We start from the raw sequence: 22,465 nt of genomic DNA, 5'->3' as shown, positions 1-22,465 counted from the left end.
TCAAAATAGGATTTCTACATTTCGTCTACACAACATCTGTCACTGCTTTATTATTTTTTATTATTGTTTTTATTTTTTTATCATTTCGGAACTACGGAGAGCTTCCGCCGTTTTTTAACGGTCAAGCCTCGAAGAAAAGTTAGTCTCCGAGCTGTGAGGCCTGCGCTAACCACTCGGTGTTGATATTGTTGAGGAATACGAATGTTTTCTTACAGCAGTTGTTGCAAAGGGGATATAATAGCCAGACACACAGGATGGCCTCCGAAGCCGGTAAGACGTTTTCAAAAGTTTTGAAATCACTCACTCGCTCAATATTGATTTCAGAGGCTATTCGGGGTTTTTTTTTACATTCCCAAAACCCGTGTATTGATATGTTTAGTGGATATAATTCTTCCGGTCATGTGGTTTTACAGGGGGGGGGGGAGTATTTTATGTATGTATATATATATATATGTGTGTGCATATATATGTATGTGTGTGTGTGTATACATATGTATATATGTACAAGTAGCTCGAAAGTATTTCTAATGAAAAAATGATCATTCTATTCATGATAAAATGTATAGTATATAAAGTATATACGTACTTTAAATCCAAATCTAAAAGCAGTTCTTTCCGCCGCCAGTCGGCAGCAGTGTGTAGTCACGGATGCCGTATATCTCCGTCGAAGAAAAAGTTAGCATCGCCGCTGCAACAACGCGAGGCGGACGTCATTAAACATTAAAATAGACATTAAAATGTTGAAAGAGTCGATCAGGGAGCGACTATTGGTGGCGGCCGATGAAATATTCGTACTGTTGGAAAGAACGATGGCGTCCTACGAGGAGGAACTTTCTCGAACAAGAGAGGAGAACGAGCGCCAACGGCGACAACTGGAAGCTGTTAGCAAGACTCGGTTTGTGCTCCAGGTTGAAGGTATCGGTACACGCCCTACTTCTAGCGGTGTTTAGCAGTGTGGTACATTTACGGAGAGTACCTGAACCAGATTGAAGAGATTGTTTCCCCCAGAAAATCACAGTGTAGCAAATGTGCAATCCAAGATGGCGGCCAACGTACACTGAGCTAGGCGAACAAGATGGCAGCTGTGGTTTAACAAGTCATCCCACAGCAGGAAGGAAAAATAAACAAGGGCCTCCTTCTTGGTCCACATGTAAAATATTCCTATGCGGCGGACTAAGCAATACATGTCTGAGCTGCAGTGTGTTTGTGTCCTGCAGGCCCCCAGCGTGTGGTTGGTCATCAAGAAGAACGTCCCCCTCGGCCTCAGGGGAGCGCCACGTTGGAGCAGGAGGATCCCCAGCCCTCCCACGTTAAAGAGGAAGAGGAGGAGCTCCGACTCACTCGGGAGGGAGAGTGTCTTGTCAGGTCAGATCTGATGGTTATCTCTGTGAAGACGGAAGACAACGAAGAGGAAGCGGAAGCAGGCATTCTCTTGGCGCCGCTGTCAGATGGCGACGACACAACCGAGGATGAAGACGGGGACGACAGCAGCGATGCTGACTGTGAAGGTGATATGACGACTGACGACGTGCACACCGAGTGCTCAGAGAAGAAGACGGGTGAAGAACGTCTGACCTGCTCAGTTTGCGGCAAAAGGTTTTCCAAAATGGGCGATTTGACTCGACACACGAGGACGCACACGGGAGAAAAACCCTTTGGATGCTCGCTTTGCGGTGAAAGGTTTGCTCGAAAGGTGTCGTTGATGACGCACGTGAAGACGCACACGGGGGAAAAACCTTTCAGTTGCTCCATCTGTGGCGATAAGTTTCTACAGAGTTCCACCTTGAGTACGCACATGAGGACGCACACGGGAGAAAAACCTTTTGGTTGCTTGGTTTGCGGCGACGCGTTTGCTCAGAGGGCCAGCTTGAACGGACACATGAGGACGCACACAGGAGAAAAACCTTTTTGTTGTGTGTTTTGTGGGAAAGGCTTCTCTGGGAAGAGCAACATGAACGTGCACATGAGGACGCACACGGGAGAAAAACCCTTTTGTTGTTCCGTGTGTGGTAAAATTTATTCTCATAAGAAAAACCTGACGGCACACATGTTGACGCACAATGGAGAGTGAGCCTTTTCCTGTCCTGACAAGGTCAGTCTGGTAGGTTGAGGAAAACGTGGATGGAAGCGTTTTTTTCATCTTCTATCTATCTACTAAAGTCTTCTATTATATCACACCTGACCTGTTCTCCACCCGTTTCATCCTGCCTGCACACGCTTCTTCACCTCCTTTTCACCATCTCCATTCTTCTGGACTGTTGACCCCAGGCACTTCACATTCTCCACATTCTGTATCCACCCGGGTCCCTCTCCTTTCCAGGGCAAACCTCCACTCCTCTAGCATCTCCTCCACCTGTTCCCTACTCTCACTCCAAATCCCAATGTCATCTGCAAACATCATAGTCCATGGGGATTCTTGTCTCAGCTCATCTGTCAGCCTGTCCATCACCATAGCAAACAAGAAAGGGCTCAGAGCTGATCCCTGATGCAGTCCCACCTCCAGCACATCTTACCCCTGTCTTCCAGTCCTCATACATGTCCTGCACCACAACATACTTCTCTGTCACTCCAGACTTCCTCATACAATACCACAGTTCCTCTCTAGGCACCCTGTCCTAGGCTTTCTCCACATCTACAAAAACCTTCTCTGTACTTCTCTATGAACATTCTTAAAGCAAATACTGCACCTGGAGTACTCTTTGTTGGCATGAAACCATACTGCTGCTCCCAGATGCTGACTTCTGCCCTTAGTCTAGCTTCAATTACTCTTTCCATATCTCCATGGTATGGTTCATTAGCTTTATACCTCTGGAGTTGCCCCAGCTCTGCACATCACCTTTGTTTTTCAAAATGGCCACCAACACACTTCTCCATTCCTGGGGCATCTTCTCACCACCAACATCCTATTGAACAACCCGGTCAGGAACTCTACTGCTACCTCTACCTCCATACCTCCACAGCTAGACCATCAGGACCAAGTGCCTTCCTGCTCTTCACTCTCAGAAGTAACAATAACTACAATGACATTCATAATAATAAACACCTGAAAACAATGATAAACATAAACAATGATTACAACTTTGTGTTCCTTCAATGCATTAAGCCAACAGTAAGAAGCCATAAATAACTGTACAGTTAGTGTTGACTCATGTGGACAACATGGATGGGGGGGGGTCCTCACGTTGACATCACATAATTAGTTTCTATATTACTGCAATAAAATCAATTGCATGCATTTGAAATAAAGGCTCTGTAAATGGGAGCCCTTCGTCTTCCTCAGCTTGAACAACCTGCAATTCCGCCACTAGGCAGCAGCATCGTGACGCTCAACAGCCGAAAATCTCAACCGAAGAAGAAAAAGGCGGACGTTAGCAACTCTGTTGCGAAACGCAAAGCGAAGAGAGGAGGACGACATAGAAAATGTTGAAAGAGTTGGTGAAGGAGCGACTCCTGGCTGCAGCCGATGAAATATTTGCGCTTTTTGAAAGAACCATAACGTCCTACGAGGAGGAACTTTCTCGAACGAGAGAGGAGAACGAGCGACATCGACAACAACTGGAAGCTGTTAGCAAGACTCAAGTTGTGTCTAAAGATGAAGGTATGTTTGCACGTTGTATTTAACGGAAACGACACGAGCTACTTCTGTTTCTTGAATCACAGAAGTGTCAATATATCATCCAAGATGGCGGCCAGCGTACTATTGCAACTGAGCTAGGACGGTGAACAAGATGGCGGCCTGAGGGGCTGTGGCTTCCCTGTGTGGAAGATTTGCAATAACAGATATAGCAATGTACACCTCAGAGATTTATTTTTGGAGTGTGTCTGCGTATGGATAGGTTAATTGGGAAAACAACCATGTCATCTTAGTAAGATCTTCTTGAAATATTCAGTAATAAAATATAAATTTTTAAGGTCAATATGAGAAACAAACAACAAAAATGAGAGGGAGAGAGAGACCAAAGTGGAGGAAGAAGAAGGCTGGGGTGGGTTACAATATTATGGAACTAAAAGAAATATTTTGGGAAGAAAATGTCCAGAAATGATTGAAGAAGGAAATTGCAAGACTTTATATGTGGATACCTTTGAAAATAAAAAAAGGCTACTATGCTAATGTTAACAAAAATGACAGTTATGCTAGCAATGCTAACTTTAGCATGTTTACATGCAGCATAATAATGCTAGGTGCTCATATGTGGCTACGGAAAATGGCTAAAAATGCTATGTTAATGTTAGCATGGGGAAAGGCTGAATTTGGGGGATTTTGAATCACCCCAAATCACTTCTTCCATATTCCGTTTCTGACAATTCCTTAAAATTTCATCCAAATCCAAGCAGAACCTTTTGAGTCATTTTGAAGACAAAAACACAACCGGAGGTAACAAACGCAAAGCACCCGGACCGTCCAACCATTGGTCGGCGTGTCGTGACGCTCCCAGCGTTTCTCTGTATTGTTTGTGTCCCGCAGATGTCCAGCAGCCGATTGGTCGTCCCGCTCAGCCGCTGGGAGGGAGCTCCGCTTTGAAGCAGGGGGCAGCCCAGCCCCCCCACATTAAGGAGGAAGAAGAGGGCGAAGGTCTTGTCGGGTCGGAGGAGACCTCTCTCACCAAGTTGCTGCTGACCGTGAAGACGGAAGACCACGGTGTCTTCCGTCAGACAGCAAGGATGACGACATGGACGACCCCCACCAGTCGCTGAGCAGCGGCACGGATGGTGAAGGCGATACGAGCGGAAAACGCTCGGAGCGCTCCAAATGGCTGATGGTTAAAAAACGTTTTACCTGCCCGGTCTGTGACAGAAGCTTTTCTTTTAAGAGGGATTTGAACCGACACACGCGTGTGGTGATGCCAAGCCCCGCATCTGTCTGGAATAGTTGGTATATAATAGTATACGTATAGTATACGTATAGTATACGTATAGTATACGTATAGTATACGTATAGTATACGTATAGTATACGTATAGTTTACATATTTGGGGGACTAATTAGGAGAACATTTTTGTGTTGTCTCAGACATTTATCTTATAGGAGTGGGATGACATCATATGTTGATTGAATTGATATTCCTGATCACAAAGTCTTGTCTCGTTACGATTTTGATTTGATTGGCTTGAATTCTGAGGCCTGCACTGCAATCGACACGAGACCTCATTTGTCTCTTGATCATTTTTGTCATTTTTTTTCACTCTTTCTAAAAGCAAGCTTATGGGATCCCGGTGGACATTAGCCTTCAGCATAAGGACCCGGATTTTGATGACTTCCTCACATTAAGCTCAACTGATGACCTGAAAAATATTTGCATACACGCCGTACCCAAGTGATGCAGTGTGCAGTTGCAGAACTCTCATAAAGGAAGATCCATGTTTGAAGGAACCAGGATCTTTCAATGGTCTCTATGATGGCAACATTACAGAGGCAGAGTTCTACAACTTAAGGTTAATTATCTAAAGCACAAGAGTCCTGAAGCTAATAAACCAGCTATGAATGTTAAAAAAAAAGCCAGGAAGCTGAGGTTAACATTTGGTGACTTTGTCCCTTTATGACAACGCACACGGGAGAAAAACCTTTTAGTTGCTCAATTTCAATCGTCACGAACGATTTCCTCGGTGGTCAAAGCATGGCGTCGCACAGGAGAACGCACACAGATGAAAAACATTTCAGTTGCTCCTTTTGTGGCGAACGATACTCCCAGAAGGCAATCATGTCATTACACATGCAAACGCACACAGGGAAAGACCTTTCAGTTGCTCCTTTTGTGGTCATAAATCTACGGAGAGCTCCACTTTGACCACACACGAGAGGAAAATGTTCCCCTTGCTCCGTCTTTTCTCCAACCAACCGTAATGTGAGCGTGTGTAACGAGAGCCAGCTGGCGCAGCTTCGTGGAAGTGCGACGGTCAATCCCACCGCCTGACACCGTAAGAGTCCCACTCCGTAGATCGGAGTTGACATCTTATTTTTCACTTCAATGATCACGAAAAAGCCTTCGCGTTATGGCAGTTCCAGATGTTACTGCAAAAGAACGCCCGCACATAGTTTGAAAGACTATTATCAATGGGATAAGTGGTTAGCACGTAGGCCACACAGTCAGGAGATCGTGGGTTTTATTCTCTGTGTGGAGTTTGCATGTTCTCCCCGTGCATGCGTAGCTTTTCTCCTTCCTAAAATATGCTGGCCTCATTGGCAGGCGTGTAATTTGCATGGCGGTGCTATATACCCCCCAATATAATCACATCATTCTAATTGAATAAAAATAAACATTACATTATCTTGCATTACATATCTTGCATCTTGTTGACTTTATTTGATATCATTTGCCAGCAGTAGCTGGCAAAAGCTGGCAGCAGTAGTTTAATTATCCGGTAATGTAGCCCCCCTCGCCCGCTGCATACTTGGTATTACCCCTTACTCCCCTAATGTTGTCACTGTTGCTGACGTTGCTATGATACTCTGTGTTGCCTCGCTCCCTTTTTTCTTCTACGGGTCCTATTTGCAGCTCGTCTTTAGTACATCCCGTCACACGGTGGCAACAGTGTGACGTCATGGATGCCGAGCAGCCGTAAGGCCCCATAGAAGAAAAAAAAGCGGAAGTTAGCAACGCTGCTACCAAAACACTAAACAAAGGGGCATCCAGCGAAAAGGAAACATTTTAAGATTCCAGAATGTTAAAAGAGTTAGTGAGGGAGCGACTCATGGCGGCAGCTGATGAAATATTCGCGCTGTTTGAAAGAACGATATCTTCGTACGACGAGGAACTTTCTCGAACAAGAGAGGAGAAGGAGCAATGCCGACGACAACTGGAAGCCGTTCGCAAGTTTGTGGTACACACGGAAGGTATGTTTACATGTTGGACCTCATCTGTCGCAAATGTACGGAGTCTACATCAGGAGTTGTTTTTAAATCACAGAGTCTACAATCAAAGATGGCGACCACCGTGTTTACCCACGCTCGTTTAGCTACTAATGCGAACAAGGTTGTTCCCAAAAGAAGCCACGAAGAGCCACAGTAGAGATGTGCAATTATGACCGAATCATTCAAAGAGTTTACGGAATTGCTGGGTCACGTGACTTTACATCCGGTTGTTGTCACGGGCTCAAGGAGGTTAATCTTACAGCAGCAATTGGCCACTTGACTCTATTAGTGTTTTTCCAGCACATATTCATAAAGCTTGTTTTGTGGTGAAATTGGCCTATTAGTGGTAGAAAACTTGCATACTCAAGCAAATGTATTCTATTTCCTGCTGATATGAAGCATGTTTTAGCATAAAAATGTCCAAATGAACTAACATAGAAATGTAAGGCATTCAGAAGATGCCTTTAAAGACACTAGGATATGTAATATTCTACAGTGGCTAGTAGGGGTCAATGATGTTACGGTAACATTGAGCTTCTGACGATTTCACAACAGGCACAATGAGCCCCAACAGGGGCGCAACCCACACCAAGCTAAAGCTCAACTTCCTGTCCCCTGCAGATCAGCGGGACTTGGCTGAGTGAGAATCGACGCATTTATTCAAACGCTTCATCCCGCTGTCCTTGAATCCCAATAGACCAGGATGTGCAGAAGATGTGCCATAGAATATTTTACATTATTATAATATTTGACGTCTGAGTTGTGTTTGTGTCCTGCAGACGTCCAGCAGCTGATTGGTCGTCAAGAAGAACGTGCCCGTCCGCTGCAGGGGGGGAGCTCCGCTTCGAAGCGGGAGGATCCCCAGCCCCCCCACATTAAAGAGGAAGAAGAGGAACTCTGGGGGCCTAAGGAGTGTCTTCTCGGGTCGGAGGAGGCCGACCTCACCAAGTTGCCGCTGACTGTCGTCTGTGTGAAGACCGAAGTCCATGAAGAGAAACCACCAAGCAGCAGCCCACCACCACAGCACATGACAACAGAAGCCGACGGACACCACCGCGGAGGCTCAGCAGCAGTTAGCCTCTTTGCTCCGCTGGCAGATTGTGAGGCTGAAGATGGGGACGACGACCAAGAAGCTCTCAGCAGCGATACTGACTGTGAAGGCGTCACGCGGAGTCACACGGACAACAAACACTCTGAATGCTCTCAAAAGAAGGCAGCGAAAAAACGTTTGACTTGCTCGGTTTGCGCGAAAAGCTTCTCTGATAAGTGTGACTTGACCCGACACATGAGGACGCACACGGGAGAAAAACCTTTTCCTTGCTCAGTTTGTGGTAAAAGATTCTCTGATAAGTCAAATATGGTGAAACACATGAGAACGCACACGGGAGAAAAACCCTTTAGTTGCTCAGTTTGTGGCAATAAGTTTGTGCAGAGCTCCACTTTGAACACCCACATGAGAAAGCACACGGGAGAAAAACCTTTCTGTTGCTCGTTTTGTGGGAAAACCTTCTCCTGTAAGAGCAATATGAACGTGCACATGAGAACACACAAACTACAAAAATCTTTTAATTGCTCAGTTTGTGGTCAAATTAATTCTCGCGAGACAGCTTTGACAGCGCACATGTCGACGCACAGCGGCGAATAAATCACCTCAGGAATTCGTACAGAACTCGTACTCGTTAAGGCGTTTAGATTTCACATGTTCCGGTTCCGATTTTAAGATTTGCGGAGAACAACGAAGAAATCCTTTTTACTATATACACAAGGTAATCGTGACAAATGTGTCTGTACCTTTAATGGGCGGGGCTTGGGAAGTGACGTGTCCGACGTCACGCGCAGGAGTGGGAACAGTGTTCTCGCTCGGTGCTAGCTGGGGGGTGAGAGTGGATGAAAACCGGCTTGGCGTGGGTTGTGGCCGACAGCGGTTCTCGTGTTTCTGCTGTTTAATGAAGCGGTTGAAGTGCATCGGCGAGTCTCTCCTTCACCTCAACCAGGGGCGTTACAGGATTACCCAAGATGGCGTCCAGCGTCCAGGTCTACACTTTTGGTCGTTGAAAGAGGACGGAGAACAAGGTGGCGGCTTGTTTGGAAGTCTCAAATGTTTATTTGAATTAGTGCTGTCAAAATTATACATTAACAGCGGAAAGTGATGTATCGCATCAACAGAGAACAAAAATCATATTAGCTGTTTGAATATGTCATTTTAATCAATAATTTTAATCAATTATTCCATAATTAAAAGCAAAAGTAGAATAACACCACTACAATAAATCTAAACCGAGGAATGTACTAATGTAATAAAACTGCAAATGAAATAAGAACTGCATACATTATTTGAAATAAAAAGTATTTGTAATACGACCTCTCTGAGACTGCTTCTGTCGTCCTGAGCTGTTTCCAACTTCGCCACCAGGTGGCAGCGTTTAGCGTCATGGATGCTTAGCAGCCGCAAATCTGCGTCGAAGAAGAAAGTCAGCTATTAGCAAGGCAGCTGCAAAAACACTAGACAAAAGCGGGATATAATCGGGATTAAAATGTTGAAAGAGTCGATCAGGGAGCGGCTAATGGTGGCAGCTGATGAAATATTCGCGCTTTTTGAAAGATCGATTGCTTTGTACGAGGAGGAACTTTCTGGAATGAGAGAGGAGAACGAGCGGCTACGTCAACAACTAGAAGCTGTTAGCAGGACTCAAACTGTGGTCCACGTCGACGGTATGTCTCCATGTTGTATTTAACGATTTGACACATCATCTCGACGTGAATGTGTTTTATGTTGACATTTAAATCACATTGAAGTAAACGGTCAATCCAAGATGGCGGCCAACATATAGCATTAGTAATACAGGACGGGACTGTAGTTTGGGTCAGGGGCTAGCAGGAGTTTTATTCCCGTCCCAATTGGGGTATTTACTCTCATTATCTCACCTCAATTGGGAAAACTAGTGTTACGTCATTTATAGCCGCCATTACAATGCCGTGATGAGACAGTAATCATTGCAGGAAAACCAAAACAACACGGAAAAGTTATGTCTCCTTTATTCGGTGATAAGAGTGTCAGGGTGACTGTAAGGGTGGTAGTTCGTCCGTGACTGAGTCGGAGCCTATCCCAGCGGACGTCCGGTGTGTGGCGGGAACACCCTGGACTGGTGCCGGCTAATCACGTGGCCAAAATTGCGTATGAAGGAAATATCGGAAAATATATATGTACTGTTATCACATTTATTTTTGCATTTTTCAAGACAAATCTTAGTTAATCACACACTCTCACACTGCCCCCTTGTGGCCAAACTTGAGATAGCTTTCGTGTTTGCCCAAACGTGTTCCAGCTACTCAGTCTGCACACAGCCACCACACAGTGCACATCAGTGACGGTTCATCTGCAGTTTTCAGCCTTGGGGTATCTTAGTCCTTTTACAACTTGTTACAAGAGATTACTGCCTGCAAGCCAAGTAAAGCTCTAAGAACATACATGGCCACGGAGTATTTCTTTGGTTGTTTGCTATCTGTCTAGCCTTGGTAGACGTCACACCATCGTGAGGACAGAATAGTAAAAGGACTGTTACACAGCGGGCTAAAACACCATCTGCTGTTACTAAAGCACGTGTCCAGATGATACAAGATGGAGCAGCAAAACGAGTCGGACCAGCCGCAAAAGCTCTACGACACCAGGTCAGTCGCCTCAAAAACAAAGACTTCAAGGTCCAGCAGGTCCTCAACCAGCTCCGCAGCCACCAAAGCAAGGGCTAGAGCCGAAGCAGCCCTGGTGGAGGCGAAATATGCAGCCCGAGAAGCAGAAATGATGAAAGCAAAGGCTAAAATAGAGGCTGAAGCAGCACAACGCAAAGCAGAACTGGAGGCCAGTCTGTATGTGCTAAAGATCGAGAGAAGTGCCACGGCAGCCGCAGCTGAAGCAGCAGTCTATGAAGGCGCAGCAGCAGTGGAAGGCAGCTCTCTCGAAGACCTGGCACAGATCCCTCCAGAGGACACCGCTCAACGCACCAGCGAGTATGTGAAGGCTCACTACGTGACACCCGACGCTCAGCAGCCAGCTCCGGTCCCACAGCAGCCACTCACCACATCCACGCCAGCACCACAAGCATCATTACCAGCACCACCATCTTCAGTCCAGTGGTATCTGCTCCCCGGCACCGTCACAAACCAGCCTAAGACCCTTGTTAATGGTGAGGCTATGTTTGATTACAATCAAAATAAGTCCTCACATTGTCCTCCTGCTCCAGTGTCTCACACAGCTAGCCTCAGAGACTATCCTTGTGAACCAGCACAAATGACTGATCTTGCTAAACATCTCGTTAGAAGAGAACTTGTGAGCTCTGGACTTTTGAAATTTGATGACTGTCCAGAAAACTACTGGGCCTGGAAAACCTCTTTCCAGGATGTGATTAGAGGGCTTAATTTAACAGCTAGAGAAGAGCTTGATTTACTGTTAAGGTGGCTCGGCCCCGAGTCTTCCACACAGGCTATGCGTATCAGGTCCGCACATGTTCACAACATTACAGCAGGAGTAGCTTTGGTGTGGGAGAGGTTAGATGATACATATGGCTCACCAGAGGTCATTGAGAATGCTCTTTTGTCAAAACTAGAGAACTTCCCTAAAATCTCGAACAAAGATAATCAGCGTCTCAGAGAGTTAGGGGACATTCTTTTGGAGATTCAGGCAGCTAAGTCAGAGGGATATCTGCCTGGTCTAGCTTATCTTGACACAGCTAGGGGGGTAAATCCTATTGTCGAGAAGCTCCCCTACGGTCTGCAAGAACGCTGGATATCACTCAGGTCTATGTACAAAGAAGAACATAGGGTTTCCTTTCCACCATTCACTTACTTTGTAAGTTTTATATCCAGGCAAGCAAAAACCCGAAACGATCCAAGTTTTGCGTTCTCATCGAACTGCGCTGTAAAACATGAAAGATATGCAAAACAATATAACAATCCCAAAACAGTTTCAGTGAGAAAAACAGAGGTAACAGCAAAACCTACAAGTAACAGTGTTAAAGAAAAGAAAACAGATGAGCCAGCAGATCAATGCCCAATACATAACAAGCCACACCCCTTATCAAAATGTTGTGGGTTTAGGGTCAAACCGAAAAGCTTATCTAAAAGAAAACTCAATCTGTTTTCGCTGTTGCGCTACCACAAAACATGTAGCCAAAGACTGTAAAATAGCTGTGAAATGCAAAGAGTGTGGCAGCGACAGGCACATCAGTGCGCTACATCCCGGTCCAGCTCCCTGGTCAACTTCGGCTCAAGTAACGGAGCAAGAGCAAGGCGGGGAGTGTGAAAACAGTTTCCCTGAAGTGACCTCAAAATGCACTGAAATCTGTGACAAAGTGCATGGACTCAGGTCATGTTCTAAAATCTCACTTGTGAATGTGTACCCTGCTGATCGTCCTGACCAATCTCAGAAAATGTACATTGTGTTAGATGACCAAAGCAACCGGTCTCTGGCAAAGTCAGAGTTTTTTGAGCTGTTTAATGTCAAATCAGCCCCATCCCGTTACATTTTGAAAACATGTTCTGGTATTAGTGAGACCACAGGCAGGAAAGCTCACAACTTTGTTGTTTCTTCACTTGATGGTGGCAATCGCGTAACTCTTCCATCTCTGCTGGAGTGCAATGCAATGCCAGATGACCTCAGTGAAATTCTCACGCCTGACATTGTACAGTACTTCCCGCACCTCGCACCCATTGCTGGTAAGATACCACCTTTAGAGCCTGACACACCTATTTTGCTTTTGTTGGGGCGAGACGTTTTGAGTGTACATAAAGTGCGTGAACAGTACAATGGCCCACACAACACACCTTATGCCCAGCGTTTAGACTTGGGGTGGGTTATTGTTGGCGAAATATGTCTAAATGGAGTACACAAACAGACAAAAGTAAACGTGTACAAAACAAACATCTTACCAAATGTCCGGTCTTCTTTTCTTGAGCCTTGCACAAACACAATTAAAGTGAAAGAGACATTTGTCATGTCAAGACAAAAGACTAATGCCTTCTGTGACTTTGAGACTGCTCCATTCAGACAGACTGATACCCTGGGTGTCGATGTCTTTCAAAGAAGTGCTGATGACGACAAACCAGGTTTGTCAATAGAAGACAGAAAGTTCATCGAAATAATGGACAAAGAAATGTACATAGACAATGACAACCACTGGGTAGCGCCTTTGCCCTTTCGTGACCCGCGCCCACTCCTTCCCAACAACAGAGAGCAGGCTCTGAAACGCCTCAGTGTTTTGAAACGGACCTTAGACAAAAAAACATTATGAGAGAGCAGTTCATTGAATTCATGCAGAGAATCCTTGATAATGACCAAGCTGAAGTGGCTCCAGATTTAACGCCAGGTGAAGAGTGTTGGTACCTCCCAATATTTGGAGTGTATCATCCTCAGAAACCGGGCAAAATCCGAGTTGTATTCGATTCAAGCGCCCAGTTTGACGGTGTCTCGCTAAATGACACTCTCCTCAGAGGGCCCGATTTGAACAATACGCTGCTTGGTGTTTTACTGCGCTTCAGAAGAGAACAAGTTGCAGTTACTGTCGATGTAGAACAGATGTTTTACTGTTTTCGAGTGAAAGAATCGCACAGAAACTATCTAAGGTTTCTCTGGTTCAAAGACAATGATCCAAACAAAGCCATCACCGAGTTTCGCATGAAAGTCCCAGTTTTTGGGAACAGCCCTTCTCCAGCCATTGCTATCTATGGTCTAAGACGAGCAGCTGAGCTAGGAGAAAAAGAGCATGGATTAAAGGCCAAAGAGTTTGTCTTCCGCAATTTCTATGTGGATGATAGACTCGCTTCTGTCTCCAAGGAGAGCGAAGCCGTTGAACTTTTAGAGGATGCAAGACACATGCTGGCTGAGTCAAACATTAGGCTTCACAAGATCGCGTCTAATGTTGGTCATGTCATGAATGCATTTCCTCCAGAGGAAAGAGCCACAGATCTTAAAGATTTGGATTTGGATGTGGACCCTCTGCCTCTCCAGTGCAGTCTTGGGGTGAGTTGGGACCTAGAAAATGACAGTTTTACCTTTCGAGTTGCAAAAGACACTAAACCTTTCACCCGGCGTGGCATACTTTCAGTTGCCAATAGCCTGTATGATCCCCTCGGATTTGTTGCACCTGTGACAATTCAGGGCAAAGCATTGTACAGAGGGCTGACACTTGAGCAACAAGATTGGGACGACCCTCTACCAACAGACAAAGAAGCACAGTGGTCAAAATGGACTGAATCACTCAGTGCACTAGAAAGTCTACAGATTCAGAGACCTTTTGTTTCCATTTCATTATCTGAGACACAAACACGAGAGCTTTGCATCTTCTCAGATGCTTCGACGATGGCAATAGCAGCTGTGGCATATCTCAAAGTGACCGACAGAGATGGACAGTGTCATGTTGGCTTTGTCATGGGCAAGTCAAAGCTAGCGTCGTCTTCTGCTCACACAGTTCCTCGCTTGGAACTGTGCGCGGCTGTGCTTGCCGTAGAACTGGCTCAAATCATTGTTGATGAATGTGACATAGAGTTTGATGCAGTTAAGTTTTACACAGACAGTCGAATAGTTCTTGGGTATATTCACAACAGCACTCGCAGATTTTATGTCTATGTGACAAATCGAGTTGCCTAGATTCGTAAATCAACCAAACCTGAGCAGTGGCATTATGTAGCCACAGACCAAAACCCAGCAGACCATGGCACCAGGCTAGTTCAAGCTTCTCACTTGCAAAACACTACTTGGCTTACTGGTCCACAGTTCTTAGCACGGTCAGAGACAGAACAAACAGAAACGTTTGCACTTGTGAATCCATCAGAGGACAAGTTGTTAGGTCAAAATCCAAAGTATCTCAGGCAAACGTTGGAACGTGAAACATTCACATACGAAAGCTGTCATAATCAAATGTGCGCAACAAGAAATCTATCAAGAGGAGATTGAAATACTGTCAAAAGGGAAAGAACTCCCCTCACACAGCCCCATCGGAAAGCTTGACCCCTTTATTGATGAGGACGGCTTACTAAGGGTTGGGGGACGTTTGCAATCTGCAGATCTTTCCGAAATCGAAAAGCATCCTGTGATAATACCAAATTCTCACCATTTAGCAGCTCTCTTGGTCAGACATTATCACAATGAGGTAGCCCATCAGGGGCGTCAGTTCACTGAAGGCGCCTTGCGCACTGCAGGACTGTGGATTGTAGGAGCTAAGAGACTCATATCCACCCTTATACACAAATGTGTCTTGTGTAGGAAGTTAAGAGGCTGCTTTGAAGAACAGAAAATGGCTAGTCTTCCTTCTGATAGACTTACTGTTGACCCACCATTTACTCACGTAGGTCTAGATGTTTTCGGACCTTGGAGTGTCACGTCACGTCGCACAAGAGCAAACAGTGCTGAGAGCAAAAGGTGGGCTGTGATGTTTACTTGTCTCTGTACAAGAGCTGTTCACATTGAAGTTGTCGAGTCGATGTCTACCTCCAGCTTCATAAATGCTCTTCGCCGCTTCCTGTCAATCAGAGGACCAGTTAAAAATCTGAGATCAGATCAAGGTACTAATTTCATTGGCGCCTGCAATGAGTTGCAAATCAATGTGGATGATCCAGAGTTAAAGGAATACTTGCAGGACCAAAGCTGCACTTGGACTTTCAACGCTCCGCACTCTTCTCACATGGGAGGAGTGTGGGAGAGGATGATAGGTCTTGTTCGTAACATCCTTGACGGCTTGCTTATAAAAGGCCCAACCACTCGCCTCACACATGAGGTACTGGTCACTCTTATGGCTGAGGTCATGGCCATAATGAACGCCAGACCATTAGTCCCTGTATCAACGGATCATGAAGCACCTGAAGTTCTCTCGCCTGGAATGCTTCTCACTCAAAAGGCCAGTCCAGTGTTAGCACCCCCTGGTAACTTTGAACTCAAAGACTTATACAGAGCCCAGTGGCATCAAGTTCAGGGTCTCGCAGATTGTTTCTGGAAAAGATGGAAGCAGGAGTACCTCGCTACACTGCAGACTAGGCGCAAGTGGAAGGGAGAGAAACCGAATGTGAAAGAGGGTGACATTGTTTTGTTAAAAGACAATCTTGGACGCATCTAACTGGTCAGTCAAACGCAGTGAATGGCCTCTTGGTACTGTTATTAAGGCCATTCCTAGACGCGATAACAGAGTAAGAAAGGTGGAGGTAAAAATCGTAAAACAAGGTTCTGCTAAAACTTATACCAGGCCTATCACAGATGTAATCTTACTTTGCGCTGAAAATTGAAATCACAATAGTGGTATATTTTTAATATACCAGACGGGGAGTGTACTGTTATCACATTTATTTTTGCATTTTTCAAGACAAATCTTAGTTAATCACACACTCTCACACTGCCCCCTTGTGGCCAAACTTGAGATAGCTTTCGTTTTTGCCCAAACGTGTTCCAGCTACTCAGTCTGCACACAGCCACCACACCGTGCACATCAGTGACGGTTCATCTGCAGTTTTCAGCCTTGGAGTATCTTAGTCCTTTTACAACTTGTTACAAGAGATTACTGCCTGCAAGCCAAGTAAAGCTCTAAGAACATACATGGCCACGGAGTATTTCTTTGGTTGTTTGCTATCTGTCTAGCCTTGGTAGACGTCACACCATCGTGAGGACAGAATAATATATCTGGAAATGTAAATGGGACAGGGGGACAGGGGAGGGAGCGTCAAGTGTGCATGAGTGTGCGTGTGTGTGTTTGAATTCACAGAGCTAACTTGGCTTTACTTGTTTGTGTCCTGCAGACGTCCGACAGTCAATTGGTCATGAGGAAGAATGCCCCCCACGGCCGCAGGGGGGGTGCTGCCGCCACGTTAAAGGGGAAGAGGCTCCCCAGCCCCCCCACATTAAAGAGGAAGAGGAGGAACTCTGGATCAACCTGCCACTGACCGTTGTCTGTGTGAAGACCGAAGACCATGACGACGACCCACCTGAGTTCTCATGGCTCCGTCACAGCCCGAGTGAGGAGATCGGAGGGGCGGAGCCTCCGAGCAACAGCAGCTCACCGCAGCACGTGACAACAGAAGCTGATGGAGGCCACTGGGAGGAATCCCAAGCAGACGAGCTGTTAGCGCCGCTGTCAGATAGTGAGGACATAACGCCACAGTCTGCTGAGGATGAAGACAGGGACGACAACCAGGAAGCTCTGGGCAGCGATACAGACCGTGACGCCGCAACAAGGGCTCACGCAGACCACAAACACTCTGAGTGTTCTGAAAACGAGACAGGAGAAAAGGCTCTGGTCTGCTCGGTTTGTGATAAACGCTTTTCAAAAAAGCGCAATTTGACTCGACACGTGAGGACGCACACAGAAGAAAAACCTTTTAGTTGCTCAATTTGCAGCGATGCATTTGCTCAGCGGGCCTACCTGAACAGTCACATGAGGACGCACACAGGAGAGAAACCTTTTAGCTGCTCAGTTTGTGGAATTAAATTTGTGCAGCGCTACACTTTGAATAGACACATGAGAACGCACACAGGAGAGAAACCTTTTTCTTGCTCAATTTGCGGTGATAAATTTGTGCAGAGTTCCTCGCTGAATAGACACAAGATGACGCACACGGGAGAAAAAAATTTCATTTGCTCTGTTTGTGGTGACACGTTTGTGCAGCGCTACACTTTGAATAGACACATGAGAACGCACACGGGAGAGAAACCTTTTTCTTGCTCAATTTGTGGCAATACATTTTTGCGGAGTTCTTCCCTGAGTAGACACATGAGGACGCACACGGGAGAAAGACCTTTCAGTTGCTCAGTCTGTGGCGACACGTTTGCTCACAGGGTCAGTTTGAACACACACATGAGGACACACACAGGAGAGAAACCTTTTAGTTGCTCATTTTGTGGCAAACGTTTTTCTTGTAAGGGCAATATGAGCGTGCACATGACAACACACACAGGGGAGAAACCTTTTTGTTGCTCATTTTGTGGTAAACGTTTTACTTGTAAGATTCACATGACTGTGCACATGAGGACGCACACGCAGGAAAAACCCTTTAGTTGTCCAGTGTGTGGTAAAAGGTATTCTCATAAAAAGAATGTGACAGCACACATGTTAACGCACGATGGAGAATGAACGTTTTTCTCAGCACTTTCCATCATTTCATGTCCTGTGTGAAAAGTCACCTCGAAAGCGATGATGTCCTGTGTGTGTGGCGCTAAGAAGAACATCTCCACAACTTTGACAACAACAACTCTGAAGCAAACAAGAAATGTTGACAGCCTGATTTGGACGATGGACTTTCTTCACCTAACTTTTTGATGATCATTAAAATGTGTTTGTGTCACAAAATGTAATAAAACTGAAACAAGAACCGCATACAATGACGAGACAGGGTCAAATAATCAAGTAAAACATTTTCAAATGTTGACTAATGGTGCCATTTCTAAAGCTTTGGGACTCCAGCAAACCACAATGAGAGCCATTATCCCCAAATGGTGAAAACACGGAAGAGTAGTGACCCTTCCCAGGATTGGCCGGCCAACCAAAATGACCCCAAGAACGCAGCGAGGACTGATCGGAGAGGTCACAAAAGACGCCACAACAACATCCAAAGAAGTGCAGGCCTCACCTGCCTAAGGTGCCTTAAGGTCGGTGTTCGTGACTGGACCATAAGAAATGCTGGGCAGAAACAGACTGTATGGTAGAGTTCCACGACCAAAAGCACAGCTGAAGAAAAAGAACGTTAAGGCTGGTCTCCATTTTGCCAGAAAACATCTTGATGATCCCCGAGACGTACTCTGGTCTGACCGCTTGGAAAGCCACATTGCGAAGTACGCCTTGCTGACCTTTTGACCCCTGTCCTATACAAGATGCCACAGGTTGTCAACAAGTCGTTTGTGTGTCTGCTCGGATGCTTGAAGAATTGTCAGGAACTTTGGCCATCACGTCCACTAGAGAGAGATAGAGAATAGGGTTTATGACAACATTTGATTGATGGCCCCACCCGCCTGAACCCAGTTGACCTTTTGACCCTGTCAAAATCTGATGGATGACCGTGGCAACCTTGCTGACCCTGTCAAAGTTTGATGGATGACCATGGTGACCTTGTTGACCCGATCAAAGTTGGGTGTCTTTTTCACCCCGGTCAAATGTGATTTATGACCCCTCCAGGGGACCCCAGGGGTGGCATCGCATCCTTTGTTGTAAACATGATGACATCATCATGTGATTTACAACCCCCCAGGGGCGACATTGCATCCACGGTTGTAGATATGACGGCATCGTATTGTGATTTATGACCCCCCAGGGGTAGCATCACAGCTGCCGTTGTATCAGGCTATGACGTCATCACCTGGCAAAGGCCTAGAATCAAAAACGCCGGAGATCAAAGGATAATTCGGATTAAACATTGGGGTTGGATTAATGGAACTGAATATCTTCTAAATCACACAACACCATGTTTAGCCATTGTAGCGTGCCTGTGCGTGTGTGTGTGTGGGCCTGCGGGCCTCTTGCCCCCCTTTACCTTCCCCCCGGCCCTCACCCCCCATCCGGGGGACTCTCTCTGTAGCCGTTTATATTAAACAAATGAATATCAAAATAAAAAAATACATTATTGAATTATACCAGTCCAGGGTGTACCCCGCCTCTCGCCCGAAGACAACTCAGATAGGCTCCAGCACCCCCTGCGACCCTCGTGAGGAAAAAGCGGTAGAAAATGAATGAATGAATGAATTATTGAATTAAAGAAATAATTCCTACATTACCTTGGAGATCCTCCGGCAGTCCTCCGGCTGTCCATCCAGCGGGGGGGGGTATAACGTGTGATAGAATAACTATCAAACCCCCCTTAACCTAAGAGCCACCCACCAACACGCCCCTTAGCTTCAGACCCTCCCACGTACACGTCCCAACAACACGGCCCCACCACGGCAAGCCCCTTAGCTTCAGACCCTCCCACAAACACACCTCTTAGCTTCAGACCCCCCCAGCTACACGCACACACCGACACGCCCCTCAACCACAGACCCCCCCCAGCTACACGTACCGACCAACAAGCCCCCACCACATCACGCCTCTAAGTCCAACCTCAGACCATCCCACCATCATGCCCCCACCGATCAAGGGCCCAACACAGTTGTAGGAGGAGGGTACCATAGGACCCCCTGATATATGAATGACCGACACATGTTGAAAAAACAACAACCGTAGGCATTAGCGGTTTGACCCCCACCCACCCCAGACTCAAAGAGTTGGGATCAAGATGATCCCGATCTCATATGACTGTAAGATATACGACGCACTGTAAGATATACGACGTGGACCGCCACATGTTTTTTGTTTTAAAAACAGCGGTGAACTCGACATGAAGGGATCATGAGAAACTTACACATGTACGGACATGTCCAAATTAAAAAAATAGTGCAAAAAGTATACAAAAAACTATATGAGACACTTAGACATGTACGGACATGCCCGAATTAAAAAACTATTGCAAAAAATAGAAAAAACTAATGCAACATCAGCATGACGTATCGGGGCGTGGAACGTAATACTCAACAAATAAAACCTGGACCCAAACCTCCCATCATCATAACCCTCCACAGTGCTCATGAAAAAATGCTTCACGTAAAACCATCATGTTTCTACAACGAGTCCAAAAACACCCAAATTACCCTCTGGGTGAGTTGGACCGAGAATGTGAGGAGTGGGAAATGTGTGGGAGTCCCCCGAGGGTGTCAAAAAGTGAATTGTTTGGTCTTGTTGAAGGTCAGGTTATGAGTGGCTTGGTAAGTCAGGATAAGAATAAAGAAGACAGATGGTACGTAAGACATGGGAAGTGTGAGATGGACAGAGTTGTGATAATATTGTGAAGGTTCAGGGTAAGTTCAGACGGGAGGAGGGAAAGATTATGAAATAAATAAGACAGGTGGAGGAGAAAATTGAGCAGGCGTCATTCTGGCAGAAGTCAGAACTTAATAAGACGCTGAAAAAATTGGAAGATTACAGGCGAATGATTCATTCGATGGGGATGGCAAGCTTGGCTTTGGCCGCCCCGTACATGACGCGGGAAAAACAGTCGAAGGCGAGAAGGGCCCTAGTGGTCACGCCATCGGCACCCCCGCCCAATCCAAACCCTCCCAGTGGAATCTATCCTACTCTAAGATTCCAGGGAGAAGTAGACCTTGATGGGGAGGAGTTAAATAGACACGTTCCGACCCTACAACAAGCAAGGCGCCATCCCCCAACAGACATGGGCGATCCCATGCCACAGGTTGGCGACCCATCAGTGGAGACTGGCGGTGCGACTTCCTGCACGGGTGCGGCGCAAAACATGTCCCTTGTAGATTCGGCCAGACACAGCAAAAGCGTATCTAAGATTTTTAAAACAAATTGACATGTCTAATGTGTTGCCAGAAGGCAGTACCAGGCGCCGATACACTGCTGAGATGGATTACGGCAGGCGCCAGCCGGCGACACCTACGGCGGAACGGGACACCCAATCGGATGATGACATGTCCCTAACGCCGTCTTCACCAACCCCTGTGAAACGGGACAACACAGGGGCTCGATCTAAAACAGTTATGCCTTGAAAAGTTGACGTGGCGGGCCAGCACACAGAATACACACCTTTTACCATAACAGACATTGACGGCATGTGTCGTAAGTGGCCTCCACTAGCCCGTGGAGCAGACCCATGGATCAACGAGGTATTGCGCCTCACAGCTGGCCTCAGTTTGGCCTGGGGAGACGTCCGCTGTCTGTGACCACACTGTTTTGAGCGGCAGTGCTAGCTGGAATGCCCTCGTCAGTGGCTAATAAATTAAAAGATGTTCCTAATCTGTCAGTCGAAACAGAAAAATCATACAAAGCGATCTTGTTACACCACATGCGCAGGCACCGTGAGGAGGAGGACGAAAAAGATAAAACACAAAAGGATTTAGCAGCACAACTGTTGAAATTACAATTGGCTAAAGAACGAGAAATACACCTCAAATAAAAAGAGAGAGGAAAACATAATGTGGCAGGGGTGTGGTGGCATGTCTAACCGAGGTGGGAGAAGGGGTGGACCGTATCAGGGCTACACTGGCTGTTTCGTGTGCGGAGCTCTTGACCACTGGGCACGTGATTGCCTCACCTGCACTGGACAGTGGCCACCATCAGGACCACTGCAGTCGCTCCCACAACAACAGCAGCAGCAACCATGGGCTCATCAACCACAAGGCATGCAGTCACAAGGAGGCTCACGTTGGCGGGGCGGCCCATTCCACCGACCTCAGCAACAGCAAGCGGCTTCTCAACCTTCCCCTGCTGGTCAACACTACCAAGACCAGGACGGCGGTGCCAACTGGTTTGAACTTGATTGGTCGTGACATATTGACTGCTTCTAATGCTACTATTTTGTGCACAGACTCTGGTTTAACCCTGACGTTGCCAGACGGCACGACAGTGGACTGCAACAACCAAAGTACAGGAGGACAATACCTGCTCAAACAACTGCCGGCAACCACAACAGCCGACATTTATTGGTGCCTTCTGACTCGGACTTCGTCACCGAGCAGTGTGGTGTCCGTCTATGAGACGTGGAAACCATGGCTCCTGTCCAAGGCCACGTATATGTCTCCCACCACCCCGTTACATTG

At 46.4% G+C, this 22,465-nt stretch overlaps 1 protein-coding gene across 1 annotated transcript; it reads left to right on the top strand.

The window, feature by feature from the left end:
• The first annotated feature begins 3,156 nt into the window (after nucleotides 1-3,156).
• LOC131127778 (zinc finger protein 135-like) lies at nucleotides 3,157-19,146 on the top strand. Its single transcript, XM_058070005.1, has 6 exons — nucleotides 3,157-3,598; nucleotides 4,466-6,831; nucleotides 7,629-8,486; nucleotides 10,176-10,246; nucleotides 10,469-11,030; nucleotides 16,624-19,146. The coding sequence occupies exons 2-6, from the start codon at nucleotides 6,660-6,662 to the stop codon at nucleotides 17,952-17,954; spliced, it is 2,994 nt and encodes a 997-aa protein (XP_057925988.1). The 5' UTR covers nucleotides 3,157-3,598; nucleotides 4,466-6,659; the 3' UTR covers nucleotides 17,955-19,146.
• The last annotated feature ends 3,319 nt before the right edge of the window (nucleotides 19,147-22,465 follow it).

Source organism: Doryrhamphus excisus, chromosome 4 (genome assembly GCF_030265055.1).
Source record: "Doryrhamphus excisus isolate RoL2022-K1 chromosome 4, RoL_Dexc_1.0, whole genome shotgun sequence".
In the NCBI taxonomy this organism is placed as follows: domain Eukaryota; kingdom Metazoa; phylum Chordata; class Actinopteri; order Syngnathiformes; family Syngnathidae; genus Doryrhamphus; species Doryrhamphus excisus.
The sequence above is the reverse complement of the archived record's forward strand: the minus strand, read 5'-3'. Positions and strand labels throughout refer to the sequence as shown.